The sequence below is a fragment of the Bombina bombina genome, chromosome 7 (assembly GCF_027579735.1).
Source record: "Bombina bombina isolate aBomBom1 chromosome 7, aBomBom1.pri, whole genome shotgun sequence".
In the NCBI taxonomy this organism is placed as follows: Eukaryota; Metazoa; Chordata; class Amphibia; order Anura; family Bombinatoridae; genus Bombina; species Bombina bombina.
In genome coordinates, this window is record NC_069505.1 from 348,673,199 (window position 1) to 348,693,571 (window position 20,373).

At 38.8% G+C, this 20,373-nt stretch overlaps 1 protein-coding gene across 1 annotated transcript in view; it reads right to left on the minus strand.

The window, feature by feature from the left end:
- The window catches only part of NISCH (nischarin), a 670,823-nt gene that overhangs the window by 475,600 nt on the left and 174,850 nt on the right, over positions 1 to 20,373 (minus strand). The window contains 2 exon segments of the mRNA XM_053721022.1: positions 2,988 to 3,178; positions 3,831 to 3,899. Coding sequence (XP_053576997.1) covers positions 2,988 to 3,178; positions 3,831 to 3,899 — 260 coding nt within the window.

The window sequence follows — 20,373 nt, forward strand, 5'->3', positions numbered from 1 at the left end:
TTCTTGTCCTGAGGTAGGAAAGATCCCTTTCCAACTGTAATCTCAGAAATGATCTCAGCCAGACCTGGACCAAATAAAGTCTTGCCCTTACAAGGTTAAGAGAGAAGTTTGGACTTGGAAGATATATCTGCAGACCAAGATTTTAACCACAGAGCTCTGCGAGCTAGAACAGCAAGGCTAGAAATCTTGGCTCCCAGTCTAAGCACTTGCATGTTGGCATCACAGATAAAGTATTGGCCAGAATAAGAGCCTTGATCCTATCCTGGATCTCCTCTATAGTAGTCTCTTCTGAAACCAGGTCAGACAAGGCATTGCACCAATAAGATGCTGTCCCTGCGACTGTAGCAATACTTGCAACAGGTCGCCACTGTAATCCCTGATGAAGGTACATCTTTCTTAAGTAAGTCTCTAGCTTCTTATCCATGGGATCCTTGAAAGAACAACTATCCTCAATAGGAATAGTAGTTATATTGGCTAGAGTAGCGATAGCTCCTTCTACTTAAGCACTGTGCGCCACGAGTCCCGTATAGAGTCAGCAACAGGAAACTTTTTTTAAAAACAGGGGACGGGGGAAAAGGAATCTCTGGCTTTTCCCATTAGTGAGCTATAATTCCCGACATACGGTCCGGAACTGGAAAAACTTCCACAAATGAATTTGCATCATATAATCTGTTTAGTTTACTAGACTTCTTTGGATTCTCAGCGACAGATGAGTCAGAGTCTTCCAAAGTAGCCAGGACCACCTCCAGAAGTAACCAGAGATGTTCTAGTTGAAATCTAAAATTAACCTCTGAATCTGTAGATCTTTCCACTATAGAGTCAGAGTCTGAGATCTCACCCTCAGAAGCCACTGAGGTATCCTCGTCATCAGATAACAGAGAGACTGACTAACGCAGCCTTAGCGGAGTCAGAATCCTTACAGAGAGAAATATTTTTAGACTTCCTCTTCCAAGCAACAGGTAAAGCTGATAATGCTGCAGAAACCACAGAAGTTATCTACGCAGCAAAAAAAACTGTTAAATAAACACCCCCAGGAGGTTGTCGAGAGGAACCGCAGGGCACTGCATGCAAAACTGTTAAAGCTTGGAATGTTTGAGGGGAAAGCGGAGGCAATGTTAGGGCAAAACTAGCCTGAGAGACAGAAGGCTCTGAGAGAGAAATCTTATCTTTAAATAATAAAGTTTTATTTAGACAAGAGGAGCAAAACTGCACAGGAGGAATAACTTTAGCCTCCAAGCAAAACAAACATTTTTTAAAAGACCCACTTTCTTAAATAGTGTCCATAACTATAAGTAACTTGGACCCCACAAGAAATTATCAAAATAAAGATTACTCTCAAATATTGTGCACCAAAAAATTTATATATAAAATAAAAATAAAAATACCGGCACCGTAATACCTCAGCTCTGCTGAGGGCTTACCACTCCTTGAATCAGTCGATCTATCCCACTAGCAGAGAAATTATAAATATAGGACCGTATTAAGATGATCCGAACAGGAGCAAACAATGAAGACCTCCACACACACTGCTACAAACTCCGCTCTGACAGAGTAGCCGATAAGTGGAAGTGCGGGAAACCTGACCGAAACTTAAAATAAACTGTGCCATAAAAAAAAAAAAAAAAAACAGCGTGCAAGTAAAAATCTATCCCCTTCCATATAACTGCTTATATGTGCCCCAAATAAAGGTTAAGATCTCTCAAAGCGCTTAAATAATTAAGTTGAAAAATTAGTTTTCATCTAAATTTCTGTCAGCATCATAAAACCCTCAACAGTATGCAGTGCCCCTAACAATGTCTTATGATAAATCTATATCTCTTAATAAAGAGAGACAATGAGTCCCAAGAAGAAAAATCCATAGAGAGATTAACCCTTAGAGTGCTGGTACCTTCTAACCTAGAAGGTAAAGCACTTACCTGTGGATCTTGCAGCCAGGCAGGGAATAGCTTCTAAGGTGTGACAGATTCCTCCACTTCTGGAAAAAGAAAAATAGAAAGTCAGGGTTGGTTACTCTGTCTTTTCTAATAGGGGTAGCAATAATGTCAGAAGTTAAGCAAAGACCACCTCGCCCTCGCTAAAAGCCACCAATACTCTTAATAAAGAGATTTACATGGACATAGCATAGCCCCCATCCTTGCTTGCAGGGAAAAGTACCCATTAAAGGATTACATATCTTCAGACACCATCTTCGCACATCCTCCCAGTGATAGAGGCAAAGAATGACTGGGGATTATGGGTAAGGGAAGTGACACTTAACAGCTCTGCTGGGGTGCTCTTTGCCTCCTTCTGCTGGCCAGGAGTTGAATATCCCACTGGTAATTGGAATGAAATTGTGGACTCTCCATGCCATAGGAAAGAAATATAATCTATGTTAATTTCCAATAACATAAGCAGCTGCAGCCAGTACAGTCACCCCTGTAAATTACCCAGTTAAAGGACCATTCAATGTACTAGAATTGCATAATTAACAAGTATTTAATAAAAAGACAATGATTTAACACCTACTCTAAATTTCAAAAAAGCTGATTTTTTCAGGACAAATTTATTTTTCTCTCTCATTTTCTGGCACCCTGTATCATGTGACAGACATCAGCCAATCACAGACTAGTATACATATATCCTGTGAGCTTGTGCACATGCTCAGTAGGATTTTGTTCCCCAGAAATTGTGTAAATAAAAATACTGTGCAAAATGTAATAATAGAAGTAAATTGGAAAGTGTCTTAAAACTGAATGCTCTTTCTGAATCATAAAAGTTTATTTTGACTTGAGTGCCCCTTTAACAGGTGAAAATCTCAGCGTTCCTTTGTTTGGTTAGCTTTTGGAAAGAAAAAATATTTTTCTTTTGACAGCTTATGATGTGCACAGACCACGTTTTATAAACAAAAGGTAAAAGTAGCAGACAAGATTAAAACGTTTAGTAAAAAAACATGAACACAATGTTGAAAGCCAACTGTTATTTTTTATATATATATATTTTAAATATACAATACCTGGTCAATTTTGTTGCTGCTCAAGTCCAGGTTTACAAGGGAATACAGTTTATTTAGACCACTGAGATTTGACAATACATTTCCGGATATATTTAATGTCTTTATATTTCCGACCTTTGCATGGACACCGTCCAGTGACGAGAGGTTGTTGTAGGAAAGATCCAAATGAATCAGGTTGTACAAGTGCTACAGGAAACAACAAAAATGGTTAGTAAATGGCTAATTTAAAATATAATGTCCGGCTTGTCATATCAATATATTAACATTTTCATTCTAACTACAACATTTAATAAATAATAATAAAAAGGACATGCCACAATTTATTTTCTTTCATGATTCAGATAGAGCATGCAATTTTAAACAAATTTCTAATTTATTACCATTATCAAATTTTATTTGTTCTCTTGGTATCTTTAGTTAAAAAGCAGGGACATAAGCTCAGCAGAGTGCATGTGTCAATCACTATATGGCAGAAGTTATGCAATAATGTTATCCATTTGCCAGAACACTAAATGACAACACTATTTCCGGCCATTTAACTGCATGCTAGGTATGAATCATAAAAGTTTAATTTTGACTTTTGTGTCGCTTTTAAAGTATACTGTCCCTTTAATACATCTTATGGGGAAATCAGTTTTGAGTTTAAAGCCCATATGATGCATTAATTACATTAAATACAATTTTCATAAGTCTATAATTGTGAAAATAAACTTCGTACTTAAAAATAAAAAATTGGGGAATAAAAATTTTCAGGCAGAGCATAAAAAATAATACTGAACATAAAGTTTTTTAGATGAAGCAAACTATAATAAAAAAGTAACAAAATCGCTCTACATACCTGTAGATTCTCAACTGAAGATACACTATTATGACTCAAACCAAGGAATTCTATCTGTGGAATTAATTTCTGTAAAAAAACAGATAAAGAGTGGTACCATTTTACCAAGTGGATTAGATTAAAGCAAAAAATATTTGTGAGCAAAAAATAACAAAAAAGTAATGTAAAGGAGATAATTACAAAACCAAACCATTTGAACATAGCTACAAGCTTTTAGGATGCAAAGCTGCTTCAGAGCCCTTGCGGGGCAGGTTCGCACGTGCCAGCCTGTTACCCGCAATGTAGGAAGCAGCGGTCATCAGTCTGCTGCTTCTTAAACTTTCGGAGGTGGCAGAGAGAAATCGCCCCAAACTTGCTCACTCGGGGTGATTGACAGGCCCTTTGCTGGCTGCCCGTATGTCATGAAGACGTGTAGACAACTTCTCAAGTTGAAAAGCTTTTCCGCACATCGTTTAGTACATTGAAGCCAAAGTTGCAATATTCTCTGTCTTTGGTTTGGTATTTGTATTCTAAAATACAATCTGATGTTACTATGTATATAAAAAGCATTATAAAACTACCTTTAGGTTACATTTATAAGCTGTATTAGGACATATAAAAATTGGTTAAATGACATAAAATATTGTTGTTTACACTTGGCATAATTCCCTCTCCAAACTGTCCCATTTTACAGATGAAAATACACAAATATTCTTAATTCCAAACAATTCTGAAATTTAAACCTTTTCCAGTCTCAAGCAGTTTGAATAAAGGGTTTTGTACTTGTACATTAAAAAGCATATTAATAGGAAATTGATATTCATACTAAACATATGCAATAATGTCTCCTAACTTTCCAATCTGATCCTTTTTGTTTACTGGTCTTGTGTCAACAAACTCTTCCGTTTTACACATGTGGATACCCTCACATATACCGGTATATCTCCCTGTACTCCTACAGATCAAGATATTGTAACCTATTTCCTTTTGCCTGATAACCACACACCTCTTTATTTATAGCAGACAGCTAGTTTTGACATTTTCACCCGACTTCCTCCCACAGTTATCACACTGCATTATAGCAAGGTAGTGTCCTTTTACAATCAGTGACCTATATTAACAAGTGATCTTTGTTCTTCTATTCTAATAACTACACTCTATACAGAATTCCAAGTTACTGTAGAAACATATACAGTTGTATGCAAAAGTTTAGGCACCCCTGACAAATTCCATGATTTACATTTATAAATAATTGGGTGTTTAGATCAGCAATTTCATTTTGATCTATCAGATAACTGAAGGACACAGTAATATTTCAGTAGTGAAATTAGGTTTATTGGATTAACAGAAAATGTGCAATATGCATTAAAACGAAATTAGACAGGTGCATAAATTTGGGCACCCCAACAGAAATATTGCATCAATATTTAGTAGAGCCTCCTTTAGCAGAAATAACAGCCTATAGACGCTTCCTATAGCCTGTAATGAGTGTCGAGCATGGACAGCCCGCTTCAAATCACCACACAGATTTTCAATGATATTCAGGTCTGAGGACTCGGATGGCCATTCCAGAACATTGTACTTGTTTCTCTGCATAAATGCCAGAGTAGATTTTGAGCAGTGTTTTGGGTCGTTGTCTTGTTGAAATATCCAGCCCTGGCGTAACTTCAACTTTGTGACCCTTTTACAAGTGATTTTTTCCAGTACATTCACTCGGACTCACTGTGAGATCCCTACTGGCACATCCATGGTTGGACGTTGAGAAACCGGAGAGTGCATCTACCCAGACATAGGAGAAATCCCTTCACCAACCCTGATACGGGACAAGTATCCAGTGAGCTGACCACTGCAATCGTCAGCCTGCCTGTTTGCACTTTTACAAGTGCCATCTCAATTGTGAGTTTTATTCTTTACTCAATTCTAACATCTTTGTTTACAGAGTTCACTATGAGGCGCCCCTTTCTCTTTTGATCTAGATCACTACGTGGAACCGAGATCATTCTCCACAAGTGGAGCTGCCTTGTACCGTCCTGAAATTGGACTTCTTCTTACCACAAGTTAACACAGTGGAACTTTTCACATACACTGTTGAAGTATCTGACTATTTTGTATACAGATCTTAAATATACTACATATAGAGCTGCAATACTTTTAAGGTCTCTAAATATTTCCACAGCTGTCAAAAAGTGTCCTACAGCTATAGGCTTGTTTTCTTTATATTGTCTGTTTTTATCTCTATTAGTATAAAAGTGCGCCACCTTCCTGGGTGTTTTTTTCCTAGCATTTGTATTTAAAAAGCATTGATGTAAAATCCAGACAAGACAAAAGTATGGTGTCTGATTGGGCAAGAGACCTTTGGTATTTCCCTAGCATAGATCAGTGGGGACAGCCAACAATTATAGAAATAACTGTATTGGATATATGTTTTTAGAAATTTAGCATCTCAAATAATTTTATTTAAACAAGAAAATATTTACACTGATTTTAAGACCAACAATTAAAGGGGCATGAAACCCCAAAATGTATTTCATGATTCAGATAGAGTGTAAAATTCCAATTAACTATTACAACCAAATTTATTTTGTCCTCTTGGTATCCTTTGTTGAAAAGCAGGTAGGCATGTGTGGGAGTGTACACATGACTGGAGCAATATATGGCAGCGGCTTTACTACTATGTTATACACTTGCAAGAACACAAGGTGGCAACAGTTTCCTATCATGTATTGCACCATAAATGTACATGCTACATATCTAGGTATCTCATCCACAAAAAAATACTATGATAACTAAGTAAATTTGATAATATAAATAAATTCGAAACTTTTATTCACCGTCTGAATCACACACAATTTTTTTTTTTTAAATGTTATGCTTACTTGATAATCAAGTCCACAAATCATTCTAATTACTAGTGGGATATTCACTCCTGGCCAGCAGGAGGAGGCAAAGAGCAACCCAGCAGAGCTGTTAAGTATTGCTTCCCTTACCCATAACCCCCAGTCATTTGGCAGAAAGAAAATGGAAAAACAAGATAACACAAAAGGTATAGAGGTGCCTGAGGTTTTAACAAAAAAACTGTCGCTTGAACATAAATAAGGGTGGGCCGTAGACTCCCCATGCCTGGAAATAAATACATTTATTAGGTAAGCATAAATTTTGTTTTCTTTCCTAAGGCATAGAGAGTCCACAAATTATTCTATTTACTAGTGGGAACCAATACCCAAGCTAGAGGACACAGAATGAAAGGGAGGGAGAACAAGACAGGGGGACCTAAACCGAAAGCACCACCGCTTGAAGAACTTTTCTCCCAAAATAAGCCTCAGCTGAGGCAAAAGTATAACATTTGTAGACTTTGGAAAAAGTATGTATGGAGGACTATGTGGCAGTCTTGCAAATTTGCTCCACTGAAGCTTCATTTTTGGAAGCCCAAGAAGATGAAACCACTCTAGTGGAATGAGCCGTAATTCTCTCAGGAAGCTGCTGTCCAGCTGTCTCATAAGCTAAACGGATAACACTTCTCAACCAGAGAGAGAGAGTAGCAGAAGTGGCCTTCTGATCCCTAAACTTTCCAGAGAAAACAACAAACAAGGCAGAAGTCTGCCGAAAACTTTTAGTTGCTTGAAGGTAAATTTTAAGAGCATGCACAACATCCAATTTATGCAAAAGACTTTCCTTTTGTGAAGGATTAGGACAAAAAGAAGGAACAACAATTTCCTGATTAATATTGCGATCCGACACTACCTTAGGGAGAAACCCCAGCTTAATACATAGGACCGCCTTACCAGCATGAAAAATGGAATCACACTGCAAAGCCGAAAGTTTCGGAAACTCTGTGCGCAGAAAAAATAGTAATCAGAAACAAGACCTTCCAAGATAGTAACTTAATATCAACCGAATGCATCGGCTCAAACGGAGCCTGCTGCAAAACTTTAAAAACAAGATTAAAGGCTCCAAGGAAGAGCAACAGGTTTAAACGCAGGCCTGATTCTAACCAAGGCCTGAACAAAAGACTGAACGTCTGTCAGATCTGCCAGACGTTTATGCAAAAGGACAGTGCAGAAATCTGACCCTTCAGAGTACTGACTGACAATCCTTTCTCCAGGCCCACCTGAAGAAAAGCCAAAATACGAGGAACCCTTACTTTGTTTCAAGAGAAATCCTTTGAATCACACCAATGAAGGTAGTTACGCCATATGGTAAATTCTGCGAGTAACCGGTTTACGAGCCTGAAGCAGAGTATCTATGACTTTCTCAGAGAAGCCACATCTAGCCAAAACTAGATGTTCAAACTCCAAACAGTCAGCTTCAGAGAATCCAGATTTGGATGAAGGAAGGGACCCTGAAGTAGAAGGTCCATCCTCACAGGTAACCTCCAAGGCGGAAGAGATTACATTGTCACCAGATCCACAAACCAGATCCTGCGAGGCCATGCAGGAGTTATTAGAATCACAGACGCTCACTCATGTTTGATGCAAGCTATTAATCGTGGAAGTAGAGCAAACGGAGGAAACAGGTATGCTACATTGAAGTTCCAAGGAACCGCCAGAGCGTCTATCAGAACAGCTTGAGGGTCTCTTGATCTTGAACCATAATTTGGAAGCTTGGCATTTTGACGAGATGCCATCAGCTCCAACTCCGGAACCCCCCACCTGAGAGTTATCATTGTGAAAACCTCTGGGTGAAAAGCCCACTCTCCCGGATGAAAAGTCTGCCTGCTCAGAAAATCCGCCTCCCAGTTGTCCACCCAGGTATGTGGATAGCAGAGAAACGGCAAAAGTAAGACTCCGCCCACTGCAGAATGCGAGTCACCTTGTTCATAGCCAAGGAACTCCAAGTTCCTCCCTGGTGGTTGATGTAAGCCATCGAGGTGATGTTATCTGACTGGAATGTGATAAATCGGACCAAAGCTATTTGAGGCCAGGCTATTAAAGCATTAAAGGATTACTTTCTGTTATAATTTTTAAGCTAAACAACTAACATATTAAAGTTAATAAACATTAATTAAAACCTACTGACCTATATTTTCTCCAAAACGAAGTTTCATAACGTTCTAAAAGTTATATCTTTTATTCGCCGATGATGTCACGTTATCCTGCCCACTATTTTCAGCACTGCGTGTTCAAAATACTTAAACCAGTAACTTTGTGTTTAAAGCGCCATTTTGAAACCTAGGTATTGTAAGCGGATTGGTACAGAGCAAAGGATACCCACGGAGTGGGTTTGGAAAACAATTAAATTTGCAGACACGATTTCTGATATACGGTAGAGATATGTTAATGAAATGCTATTGATAAAAAGCGTATTTGGGGTAGTTAGTTAGTAACAGGCATAGAAAATATTTACTTACAGTGGCCCTTTAAAGATTGCTCACAACTCCAAAATGTTTATTGGAAGAGAAGACTACTCTGGAGTCCACAGGCCCTGTGCTTTTAAAGAGCCCCAAACTGCTCCCCAGCCCAACAAGCTGGCATCCGTGGTCACAATCACCCAAGAAGGCCTCAGAAAGTATGTACCCCAAGACAGATGGTCATGTAAAATCCACCACGAGAGACTCGTGTTGAGGAATTCAGATGTATCCTCTGCGAGAGATCTGAGTGATCCCCGTTCCATTGACTGAGCATGCAAAGTTGCAGAAGTCTCAAATGGAATCGAGCAAAAGGAATGATGTCCATGGAGGGAACCATCAGACCAATCACCTCCATGCATTGAGCCACTGATGGACGAACAGCAGACTGGAGAGAAAGGCAAGAAGCATGAAGTTTGGATTTACTGACGTCCGTCAGAAAAATCTTCATGGACAGGGAATCTATAATTGTTCCTAAGAAACACACCCTTGTATCTGGTACAAGGGAACTCTTTCCCAGATTCACTTTCCACCCGTGGGAAAGTAGAATAGACAACAACATCTCTGTATGAGATTTTGCTAGATGAAAAGATGAAAGATGGCGCCAAATAAGGCCCCACCGCAATTCCCTGGGACTTGACCACAGCCAGAAGGGCCCCCAAAACCTATGTGAAAATTCTGGGAGCTGTAGCAAGGCCAAAAGGAAGAGCAACAAACTGGAAATGATTGTCCAGAAAGGCAAACCTCACATATTGATAATGATCCCTGTGAATGGGAACATGAAAATACGGGTACTTCAGGTCTATGGTCACCATGAACTGACCCTCTTGAACCAAAGGAAGAATGTAACGGATAGTCTCCATTTTAAAGGATGAAACCGTAAGGAATTGGTTGAGACAATTCAGGTCCAGTATGGGACGGAAAGTGCCCTCCTTTTTTGGAACTACAAATAGATTTGAATAGAATTCTAGACCTTGTTCCTCTAGAGGAGCTGGAACAATCACCCACTGGGAAGATAGGTCCTTTACGCAGTTTAAAGTATTAGTAAAGTCAATATAAAAATATCACTTTTTCAAATGCAAACTTTTACATATTATTTATGAATGTGAATTTACTTACAATTAATGTTTTTCAAAACGAAGGTCCGATGATGTTTTAAAATGTTTATTTCTATACCTGACGTCACAACTTCCAGCCCCCTAAAACGGGCAGTATTGAAACCTCAAACACACACATATATTATTTGGCTTGATTTACATATGCCTACGCATGCACATTTACAACCGCTGACATCATAGATGGAATTGCAAAACACAAAGCGCATGCAATAAAATTAGGCACATCAGAGTGCATGCGTTTTCTTCCAAGTACCTGGAACTGAAGGGAAGCGAAAACACAGGTTGCCCACCGTGATTGGCTAATGCAAATTAGCCTCACGGTGGGTTTGGAAATCTACATATTTTTTGTCCACAATAGCAAGTGAACGATTGAAAAAGCGCAGCACAAGGTATCTGGTGAACTTTTTATAGCTAGTATTACGGTTTAAAAATGCATAAAACATTTCTGACCTTACCATCCCTTTAAGAAGGCCTCTCTCTTTATCTGGTCCGCAGATAACCTTGACAGGTGGAATCTGCCCCTGGGACAGGATCTGAATCCTATTCTTTAACCGTGGAACACTATGTCTACGGCCCAAGAATCTAGGACATTGCGTATCTGAGCCTGACGAAAATAAGAGAGAGTCTGTCCCCACTTGATCCAATACAGGATGGGGGCGATTCCTAAGGTTTCTTGGCTTGCTTTCCTTTATTCCAAGGCTTATTGGACCTCCAAGAAGACTTGGATTGTTCCGGCTTGGAAGAGGAGGAGCAAGACTTTTGTCCCATAAAGTTACGAAAGGAACGAAAATTAGAACTCTGTCGACCCTTAAGTCTATTCTTTTTATCCTGAGGTAGGAAAGTGCCCTCTCCACCTGTAATTTCAGAAATTATTTCAGCCAAACTCAGACCAAACAAGGTCTTACCCTTATAAGGCACAGATAAAAGCTTGGACTTGGATGTTACATCTGCAGACCAAGATTTTAACCACAGAGCTCTGCAAGATAAAACAGTGAAGCCAAAAATCTTAGCTCCCAGCCTAAGAACTTGCATGTTAGCATCACAAATAAAGGTATTGGCTCGCTTTAGAGCCTTGATCCTGTCTTGGATCTCCTCTATAGTTGTTTTCTCTAAGATTAGATTAGATAAGTCATCACACAAATAAGATGCTGCCCCTGCAACTGTAGCAATACTAGCAACAGGCTGCCACTGCAATCCCTGATGAATGTACATTTTCTTCAAAAAAGCCTCAAGCTTCTTATACATGGGATCCTTGAAAGAACAACTATCCTCAATAGGAATAGTAGTTCTCTTGGCAAGAGTAGATATAGCTCCCTCTACCTTGGACACTGTGCCTCACGAGTCACGAATAGAGTCAGCGACAGAGATCTTTTAAAAAAAAAAAAAGGGACAGAGAATAAGAAATCCCTGGTTTATCCCATTCCTGAGATATATCTTCCATACGGTCTGGAACTGGAAACACTTCCACAGACGAGGGTTCATCATATACCCTATTAAGTTTACTAGACCTCTTTGGATTCTCCACGACAGACGAGTCAAATTCTTCCAAAGTAGCAAGAACCTCCTTTAAAAGTACTCTGAGGTGTTCTAACTTAAATCTGAAATTAAAACTCCTCTGAACCTGCAGAATTAGTCACCACAGTATCAGAATCTGACAATTCTCCCTCAGAAGCCACTGAGGTACCATCCTCATCAGATAATTGGGACAAACTGACTAATGCAGCTTTAGCGGAGTCAGAACCCCTATTAATAGCAATATATTTAGATTTCCTCTTGCGGAAAAGCTGATAAAGCTACTGAAACCGCAGAAGTTATCTGCGAAGCAAAATCCCCAGGTAAAAAAACATAAATTTATGTAAGAACTTACCTGATAAATTCATTTCTTTCATATTGGCAAGAGTCCATGAGCTAGTGACGTATCGGATATACAATCCTACGAGGAGGGGCAAAGATTGCCAAAACTCAAAATGCCTATAAATAAATACACCCACTCACCACACCCACAATTCAGTTTAACGAATAGCCAAGAAGTGGGGTGATAAAGAAAGGAGTAAAAAGCATCAACAAAGGAATTGGAATAATTGTGCTTTATACAAAAATCATAACCACCATAAAAAGGGTGGGCCTCATGGACTCTTCCAAATGTGAAAGAAATGAATTTAGGTAAGTTCTTACATAAATTATGTTTTCTTTCATGTAATTGGCAAGAGTCCATGAGCTAGTGACGTATGGAATAGCAATACCCAAGATGCGGAACTCCACACAAGAGTCACTAGAGAGGGAGGGATAAAAATAAAGACAGCCAATTCCGCTGAAAAAAATTAATCCACAACGCAAATCAAAAGTTAAATCTTATAACTGAAAAGAAAAAAAAATTATAAGCAGAAGAATCAAAATGAAACAGCTGCCCAAGAACTTTTCTACCAAAAATTGCTTCCGAAGAAGCAAAAACATCAAAATGGTAGAATTTAGTAAATGTATGCAAAGAAGACCAAGTTGCGGCTTTGCAAATCTGATCAACTGAAACTTCATTCTTAAAAGCCCAGGAAGTGGAAACTGACCTAGTAGAATGAGCTGTAATTCTCTGAGGCGGGGATTTACCAGACTCCAAATAAGCTTGATGAATCAAAAGCTTTAACCAAGATGCCAAAGAAACGGGAGAAGCCTTCTGACCTTTCCTGGAACCAGAAAAGATAAATAGACTAGAAGTCTTCCTGAAAAATGATGTAGCTTCAACATAATATTTCAGAGCTCTCACCACATCCAAAGAATGTAAAGATCTCTCCAAAGAATTCTTAAGATTAGGACACAAAGAAGGGACAACAATTTCTCTACTAATGTTGTTAGAATTCACAACTTTAGTTAAGAATTTAAATGAAGTCCACAAAATTGCCTTATCTGGATGAAAAATCAGAAAAAGGAGATTCACAAGACAGAGCAGATAATTCAGAAAGTCTTCTAGCAAAAGAGATGGCCAAAAAGGAACAACACTTTCCAAGAAAGCAATTTAATGTCCAAAGAATGCATAGGCTCAAACGGAGGAGCCTGTAAAGCCTTCAAAACCAAATTAAGACTCCAAGGAGGAGAGATTGATTTAATGACAGGCTTGATACGAACCAAAGCCTGTACAAAACAGTGAATATCAGGGAGTTTAGCAATTTTTCTGTGGAATAAAACAGAAAGAGCAGAGATGTGTCCTATCAACGAACTTGCAGACATATCCAAACCATCCTGAAGAAACTGTAAAAATCTAGGAAGTCTAAAAGAATGCCAAGAAAATTTATGAGAACACCATGAAATGTAAGTCTTCCAAACCCTATAATAAATCTTTCTAGAAACAGATTTACGAGCCTGTAACATAGTATTAATCACTGAGTCAGAGAAACCTCTATGACTAAGCACTTGGCGTTCAATTTCCATACCTTCATATTTAATGATTTGAGATCCTGATGGAAAAACGGACCTTGAGATAGAAGGTCTGGCCTTAATGGAAGTGGCCAAGGTTGGCAACTGGACATCCAAACAAGATCTGCATACCAAAACCTGTGAGCCCATGCTGGAGCCACCAGCAGCACAAACTATTGCTCCATGATGATTTTGGAGATCACTCTTGGAAGAAGAACTAGAGGCGGAAAAATATAAGCAGGTTGATAACCCCAAGGAAGTGTCAATGCATCCACTGCTTACGCCTGAGGATCCCTGAACCTGGACAGGTACCTGGGAAGTTTCTTGTTTATATGAGATGCCATCAGATCTATTTCTGGAAGCCCCCACATCTGAACAATTTGAGAAAACACATCTGGATGAAGAGACCACTCTCCCGGATGTAAAGTTTGACGGCTGAGATAATCCGCTTCCCAATTGTCTATACCTGGGATATGGACCGCAGAAATTAGACAGGAGCTGGATTCCACCCAAACAAGTATCCGGGATAGTTCCTTCATAGCCTGAGGACTGCGAGTCCCATCCTGATGATTGACATACGCCACCGTTGTGACATTGTCTGTCTGGAAACAAATGAACGGTTCTCTCTTCAATAGAGGCCAAAACTGAAGAGCTCTGAGAATCGCACGGAGTTCCAAAATATTGATTGGTAATCTCGCCTCTTGAGATTTCCAAACCCCTTGTGCTGTCAGAGATCCCCAAAAAGCTCCCCAACCTGAAAGACTCGCATCTGTTGTGATCACAGTCCAGGTTGGACGAACAAAAGAGGCCCCTAGAATTATACGATGGTGATCTAACCACCAAGACAGAGAAAGTCGAGTATTGGGATTTAATAATATTAACTGTGATATCCGTGTATAATCCCTGCACCATTGATTCAGCATACAAAGCTGGAGAGGTCTCATATGAAAACGAGCAAAGGGGATCGCGTCCGACGCTGCAGTCATGAGACCTAAAACTTCCATGCACATAACTACTGAAGGGAATGATTGAGACTGAAGGTTCCGACAGGCAGAAACCAATTTTAAACATCTCATGTCTGTTAGAGACAAAGTCATGGACACTGAATCTATCTGAAAACCTAAAAAAGTTACCCTTGACTGAGGAATCAAAGAACTCTTTGGTAAATTGATCCTCCAACCAGGTCTTTGAAGAAACAACACTAGTTGATTTGTGTGAGATTCTGCAGAACGTAAAGACTGAGCTAGACCCAAGATATCGTCCAAATAAGGAAACACTGCAATACCCTGCTCTCTGATTATAGAGAGTAGGGCACCGAGAATCTTTGAAAAGATTCTTGGAGCTGTCGCTAGGCCAGAAGGAAGAGCAACACATTGGTAATGCTTTTCTAGAAAAGAGAATCTCAGGAACTGATAATGATCTGGATGAATCGGAATATGAAGATATGCATCCTGTAAGTCTATTGTGGACATATAATGCCCTTGCTGAACAAAAGGCAGAATAGTCCTTATAGTCACCATTTTGAATGTTGGTACTCTTACATAACGATTCAAGATCTTTAGATCCAGAACTGGTCTGAATGAATTTTCTTTCTTTGGGACAATGAATAGATTTGAATAAAACCCCAGACCCTGTTCCTGAAACGGAACCGGCATGATTACCCCTGATAACTCCAGGTCTGAAACACACTTCAGGAAAGCCTGAGCTTTCTCTGGGTTCACTGGAATGCTTGAGAAAAAAAATCTTCTCACAGGCGGTCTTACTCTGAAACCTATTCTGTACCCCTGAGAGACAATGCTCTGAATCCAATGATTTTGGACTGAATTGATCCAAACATCTTTGAAAAATTTTAATCTGCCCCCTACCAGCTGAGCTGGAATAAGGGCCGCACCCTCATGCGGACTTGGGGGCTGGTTTAGATCTCTTAAATGGCTTGGATTTATTCCAGACTGAGGAAGGCTTCCAATTGGAAACAGATTCCTTAGGGGAAGGATTAGATTTCTGTTCTTTATTAGGTCAAAAGGAACGAAAATGGTTAGAAGCTTTAAATTTGCCCTTAGACTTTTTATCCTGAGGCAAAAAAGCTCCCTTCCCCCAGTGACAGTTGAAATTATTGAATCCAAGTAAGAACCAAATAATTTATTACCTTGGAAAGAAAGAGATAGCAATGTCGATTTAGAAGTCATATCAGCATTCCAAGATTTAAGCCATAAAACTCTTCTAGCTAAAATAGCTAAATACATATATCTAACATCAATCCTGATTATATAAAAAAAATGGCATCACAAATAAAATTATTAGCATGTTGAATTAATTTAACAATGCTAGACACATTATGATCCGATACTTGTTGCGCTAAAGTTTCCAACCAAAAAGTCGAAACAGCTGAAACATCAGCCAAAGAAATAGCAGGCCTAAGAAGATGACCTGAACATAAATAAGCCTTCCTTAGATAAGATTCAAGTTTCCTATCTAAAGGATCTTTAAAAGAAGTACTATCTTCCGTAGGAATAGTAGTACGCTTAGCAAGAGTAGAGATGGCCCCATCAACTTTGGGGATCTTTTCCCAAAACTCTAATCTATCAGTTGGCAAAGGATACAATTTTTTAAACCTTGAAAAAGGAATAAAAGAAGTACCCTGTCTATTCCATTCCTTTGAAATCATATCTGAAATAGCATCAGGAACTGGAAAAAAACCTCTGTAATAACTACAGGATGCATATAAACAGAATTTAAACGTTTACGTTTTTTGTTTTTTTTTATTTTTTATTTTTTTAATTATTTTATTTCCAACAAAAAAGAAAACACACAAAACAAGAAAAAAAAGAGTACAATAATACAGGTGTGTTACCTTTTGCGACACTCAGGGCCCCATTACCTATAATTAACTTAAATATAGACAATACAGTCTTTGCTTGTCGATACTAGCTCATAAATGTTGGAGTTTTTCCTATTTATTTTCTAAAACACCGAACCAGACAAACACAAAAAAAAAAAAAAAAAAAAAGGAAGGAAACTCGCTCTCTCTCTCCCCAACCCATCCCTCTAGTTCCCCTTAGTATTGAAGTGTCCGCCTCCTCACTGATTCAAGTCTATCCCATATCCACACTGTCCTCCAACCAAATACTTGGAAGATGGCCTGCTAGGACTTGAGATTGAATATAAATGGAGTTTTTCAATGGCCTGACCAACGTCTTTTGAGTCTCCACTGAAAAAGAAGTAATAAACAATTTCCAGTGTTTAATAAAGATAGCAATCTGGGTATCTGTTGGGTTCTGTAAATTATATTGTTCAAATATAAGTTGAGAAGTCAACTCACTCTTCAAAGATTTTATGTTTGGGGCAGACTTGGCCTTCCATGTTTTTAGGATTAGATTACGTCCGACCAATATAATCTGGTTAATCATTTTATAGTTTCTAGGCGTATAATGAGATTTCACCAAAAAAAATATTTCTAATGGTGAAATCTCGTATTGAATTTTAAGCGTAGCTTTCATCCAATATATTATCCTAGCCCAAAATTGAGCTATCTTGGGGCATGACCAGAAACAGTGCAGCATGCCCGCCTTAGCTGCACTACATCTGGAGCAGGTGATCGTTGAATTGTACCATTTAGATAGCTTTGCAGGCGTTAAATACACTTTTAAGGCTACTTTAATCTGCGTTTCTCGCCAAGTGGTCAGCACCCAGCTTTTCTGAATTACCCTAAAGGCGTTCTTTACCGTCTCAGCATCAATTTGCGGGAGAGATTTATCCCATAAAGATACTATGTACTCTATTTGGGTTGAGGAAGGCTCAAGCATGAGAAGGGAATAAAACGGAGCAATAGAATAATCCCCTCTTTGGAAATTATTAATACTACTTTGTGCCTCACCAAGTGACCAATCTATCCCGTAATAAATTATCTTTAGTTCCTGAATAAAATGTCTTAACTGTAAGTAAGCATAAAACTCTTTATTCGATAATCCAAACATATTGCTCAATTCCCTGAAAGTGAGTATCTCTAGATCCGAATTAAGAAATTGTATCACATAACCGAGCCCTCTGCCTGCCCAATCTCTAAAAACCTGATCTGTGATACCTGGAGAAAAATTGGGATTCCCTGTAATCGGTAAATATTTGGATACATAGGGTGAAGCACCCAGATCCACACAATACTTTTGCCAGGCAGTTATTATGTTTTTAAAAGTTTCCATCATAAAAATTTGTGTTGGCAATGCGGTAATTGGGCAATGCAATATCGCATCTAAACGTACGGGAGCGATCAATGCTGTTTCCCAGCTTACTGGGGATACCTGTTCTAGTCCTGTCAACCAATCCACTGCTACCTTAACCCGAGCCGCCTGGCTATAAAATAATATATTTGGCAGTGATAAGCCGGCAGCTTCTACCTTGTTCATCAAGCGTGCTACAGAAATCCGAACTCTAGAGACTTGCCATAGAAATTTGGCACATGCCTTATTATAACTTATTATATCCTTTTTATGGATAGGTAGCGGTATATTTTGAATGAAGTAGAATATTTTGGGAAATAAAATAGTTTTTAAAAGCGTGGCCCTAGCTGATAGGGAGATAGGCAATTTTATCCAGTCTTCCATTTTTTTTTTACATTCTGAAAAACATTTATTGTAATTCAGGTTATACCACTCTGAAGGATTTGAATTTAGAGTGAGCCCTAAGTATGTTATCTGCTCTGTTTCTTTGAAAGGATGTTTGATAATATGATCTTTTTTATTTATCCATAACAGTTCCGATTTGGACCAGTTAATTCTAAAACCCGATATACTGCCAAAGCTGTTAACCAGTTCCAAAAGGAGCGGGAGATACTTTTTAATATTACTTAAACACAATAAGATATCGTCCGCATACATCAATAATACTAATTTTTGTGCCCCTATTCGAATCCCTTCTAAACGTTGACGAAGTATGATTGCAAGAGGCTCCAATGAGATGTTAAACAGGAGAGGAGATAGGGGACATCCTTGACGGGTGCCCCTGTGTAGTATTACCGGTTGGGAAAGTTCGCCATTGATAAGCAAAGCTGAATTTGGGGCAGAATAAATAATGCGAACTACTTCCTGGATATGCCCCCTCATACCAAACTGCTCTAAAGAATGAAACAGATGTTTCCAAGAAACCCGGTCGAACGCCTTCTCCGCGTCGACAGTCAGCAGAGCCAGGTCTAACTTCGCTCTGTATTTATCCGTTCTGAGCTTGTTCCAAAAATAATCAATTAGAGTCAAGATCTTACGGGTGTTTTTGGCCGGATTCCTCCCTGCCATGAACCCGGCTTGATTCTCATGTATTATTAACCCGAGATGGGGTTTTAGTCTTTTTGCCAAAATCGATGTAAGCAGTTTGTAGTCCGCATTGAGAACTGATATAGGTCTATATGACCCAGGTAACTCTGGATCCTTATTTTTTTTGGGTATTAGAGATATTACCGCCGCCGCAAAATAGGGAGAGCATTTATTATGCTCAATAAAATAGTAATTAAATAAATTCACCAATGTTGGAGCAATTTGTGTCTGTAAAATCCTATAAAGTTCCAATGGTAGACAATCAGGACCAGCTGCTTTATTAGTTTTGGCAGCTGCAATAGCCTCTATGATCTCATCAACTGTAATTGTAGCATTAATTTCTGCCAAACTCTCCTTAGATATTTTAGGAGTCTTAATTTTGTCCCAAAAATCTCCTATGGTTATACCTTGCTCTTCCGAGCTATATAGCTCGGTAAAAAATTCATAAAATACTCTAGATATATCTGTATTGCAGGTAAATCTCTTGGAATCTTTTCTAATAGAGGTTATCTTACCGCTACCTCTAGTTTTAATCAGCCTTGCCACGAATCTAGCAGACCTACCCGCTTGACCACAATAAAGGGCTTTTTGTCTTTGTATATCTGCCCTGGTCTTCTGTTTAATGAAGACATCACGCAAAGATTTAGCTGCTATATATCTCCTCCAGTGCTCGCAAGAGCGCAGACCTAAATAAGTTTTATACGCGTTTTTTACCTGACGTGACAACTGAATTTCCTGTTGCCTGGATTTCCTTTTCGACTTACACAGATATGCCTTTACCTTACCACGTAAGACAGCCTTTGCTGCTTCCCAGAAGACCTCAGGTCTGTTAACATAATCTCGATTGAAACCAACATATTCTTGCCACTGGTTAATCAGCCAGTTATTAAATTGGACGTTATTCATCAAATATCTTGGAAAGAAAATTGACTGAGTCCCTGGTCTGTCTATCCGCGATAATTTGCATTCTAACGTTATTACAGCATGGTCTGAGATCACTATATCTCCAATCTCAGCTTCCCAATCAAGGCCGATCAAGGACTCCGCAATCAAAAAAAAATCTATCCTGGATAATGCCTGCTGACCTTTGGACATACATGTGTAGGCTCTAGAATCGGGATTCTGCAGCCGCCAGATGTCAATTAGGCCCAGTTGTGAGCATATTTTTTGAAAGATACGAGTCTTCCTATCCCTCAAGGGGCAACCTATTTTTTTAACTCTGTCCAAAGAGGGGTCTGCTATTAAATTAAGGTCCCCTGCAATAATAATATTCTGTCCAACAAATTTTTGTAGATATAACACCAAGTTGTCCCAAAATTCTCTATCTATAATATTAGGACCGTAAATATTGCATAATACGTATCGAGCCTTATTACATGATATTTCCAAAATAACAA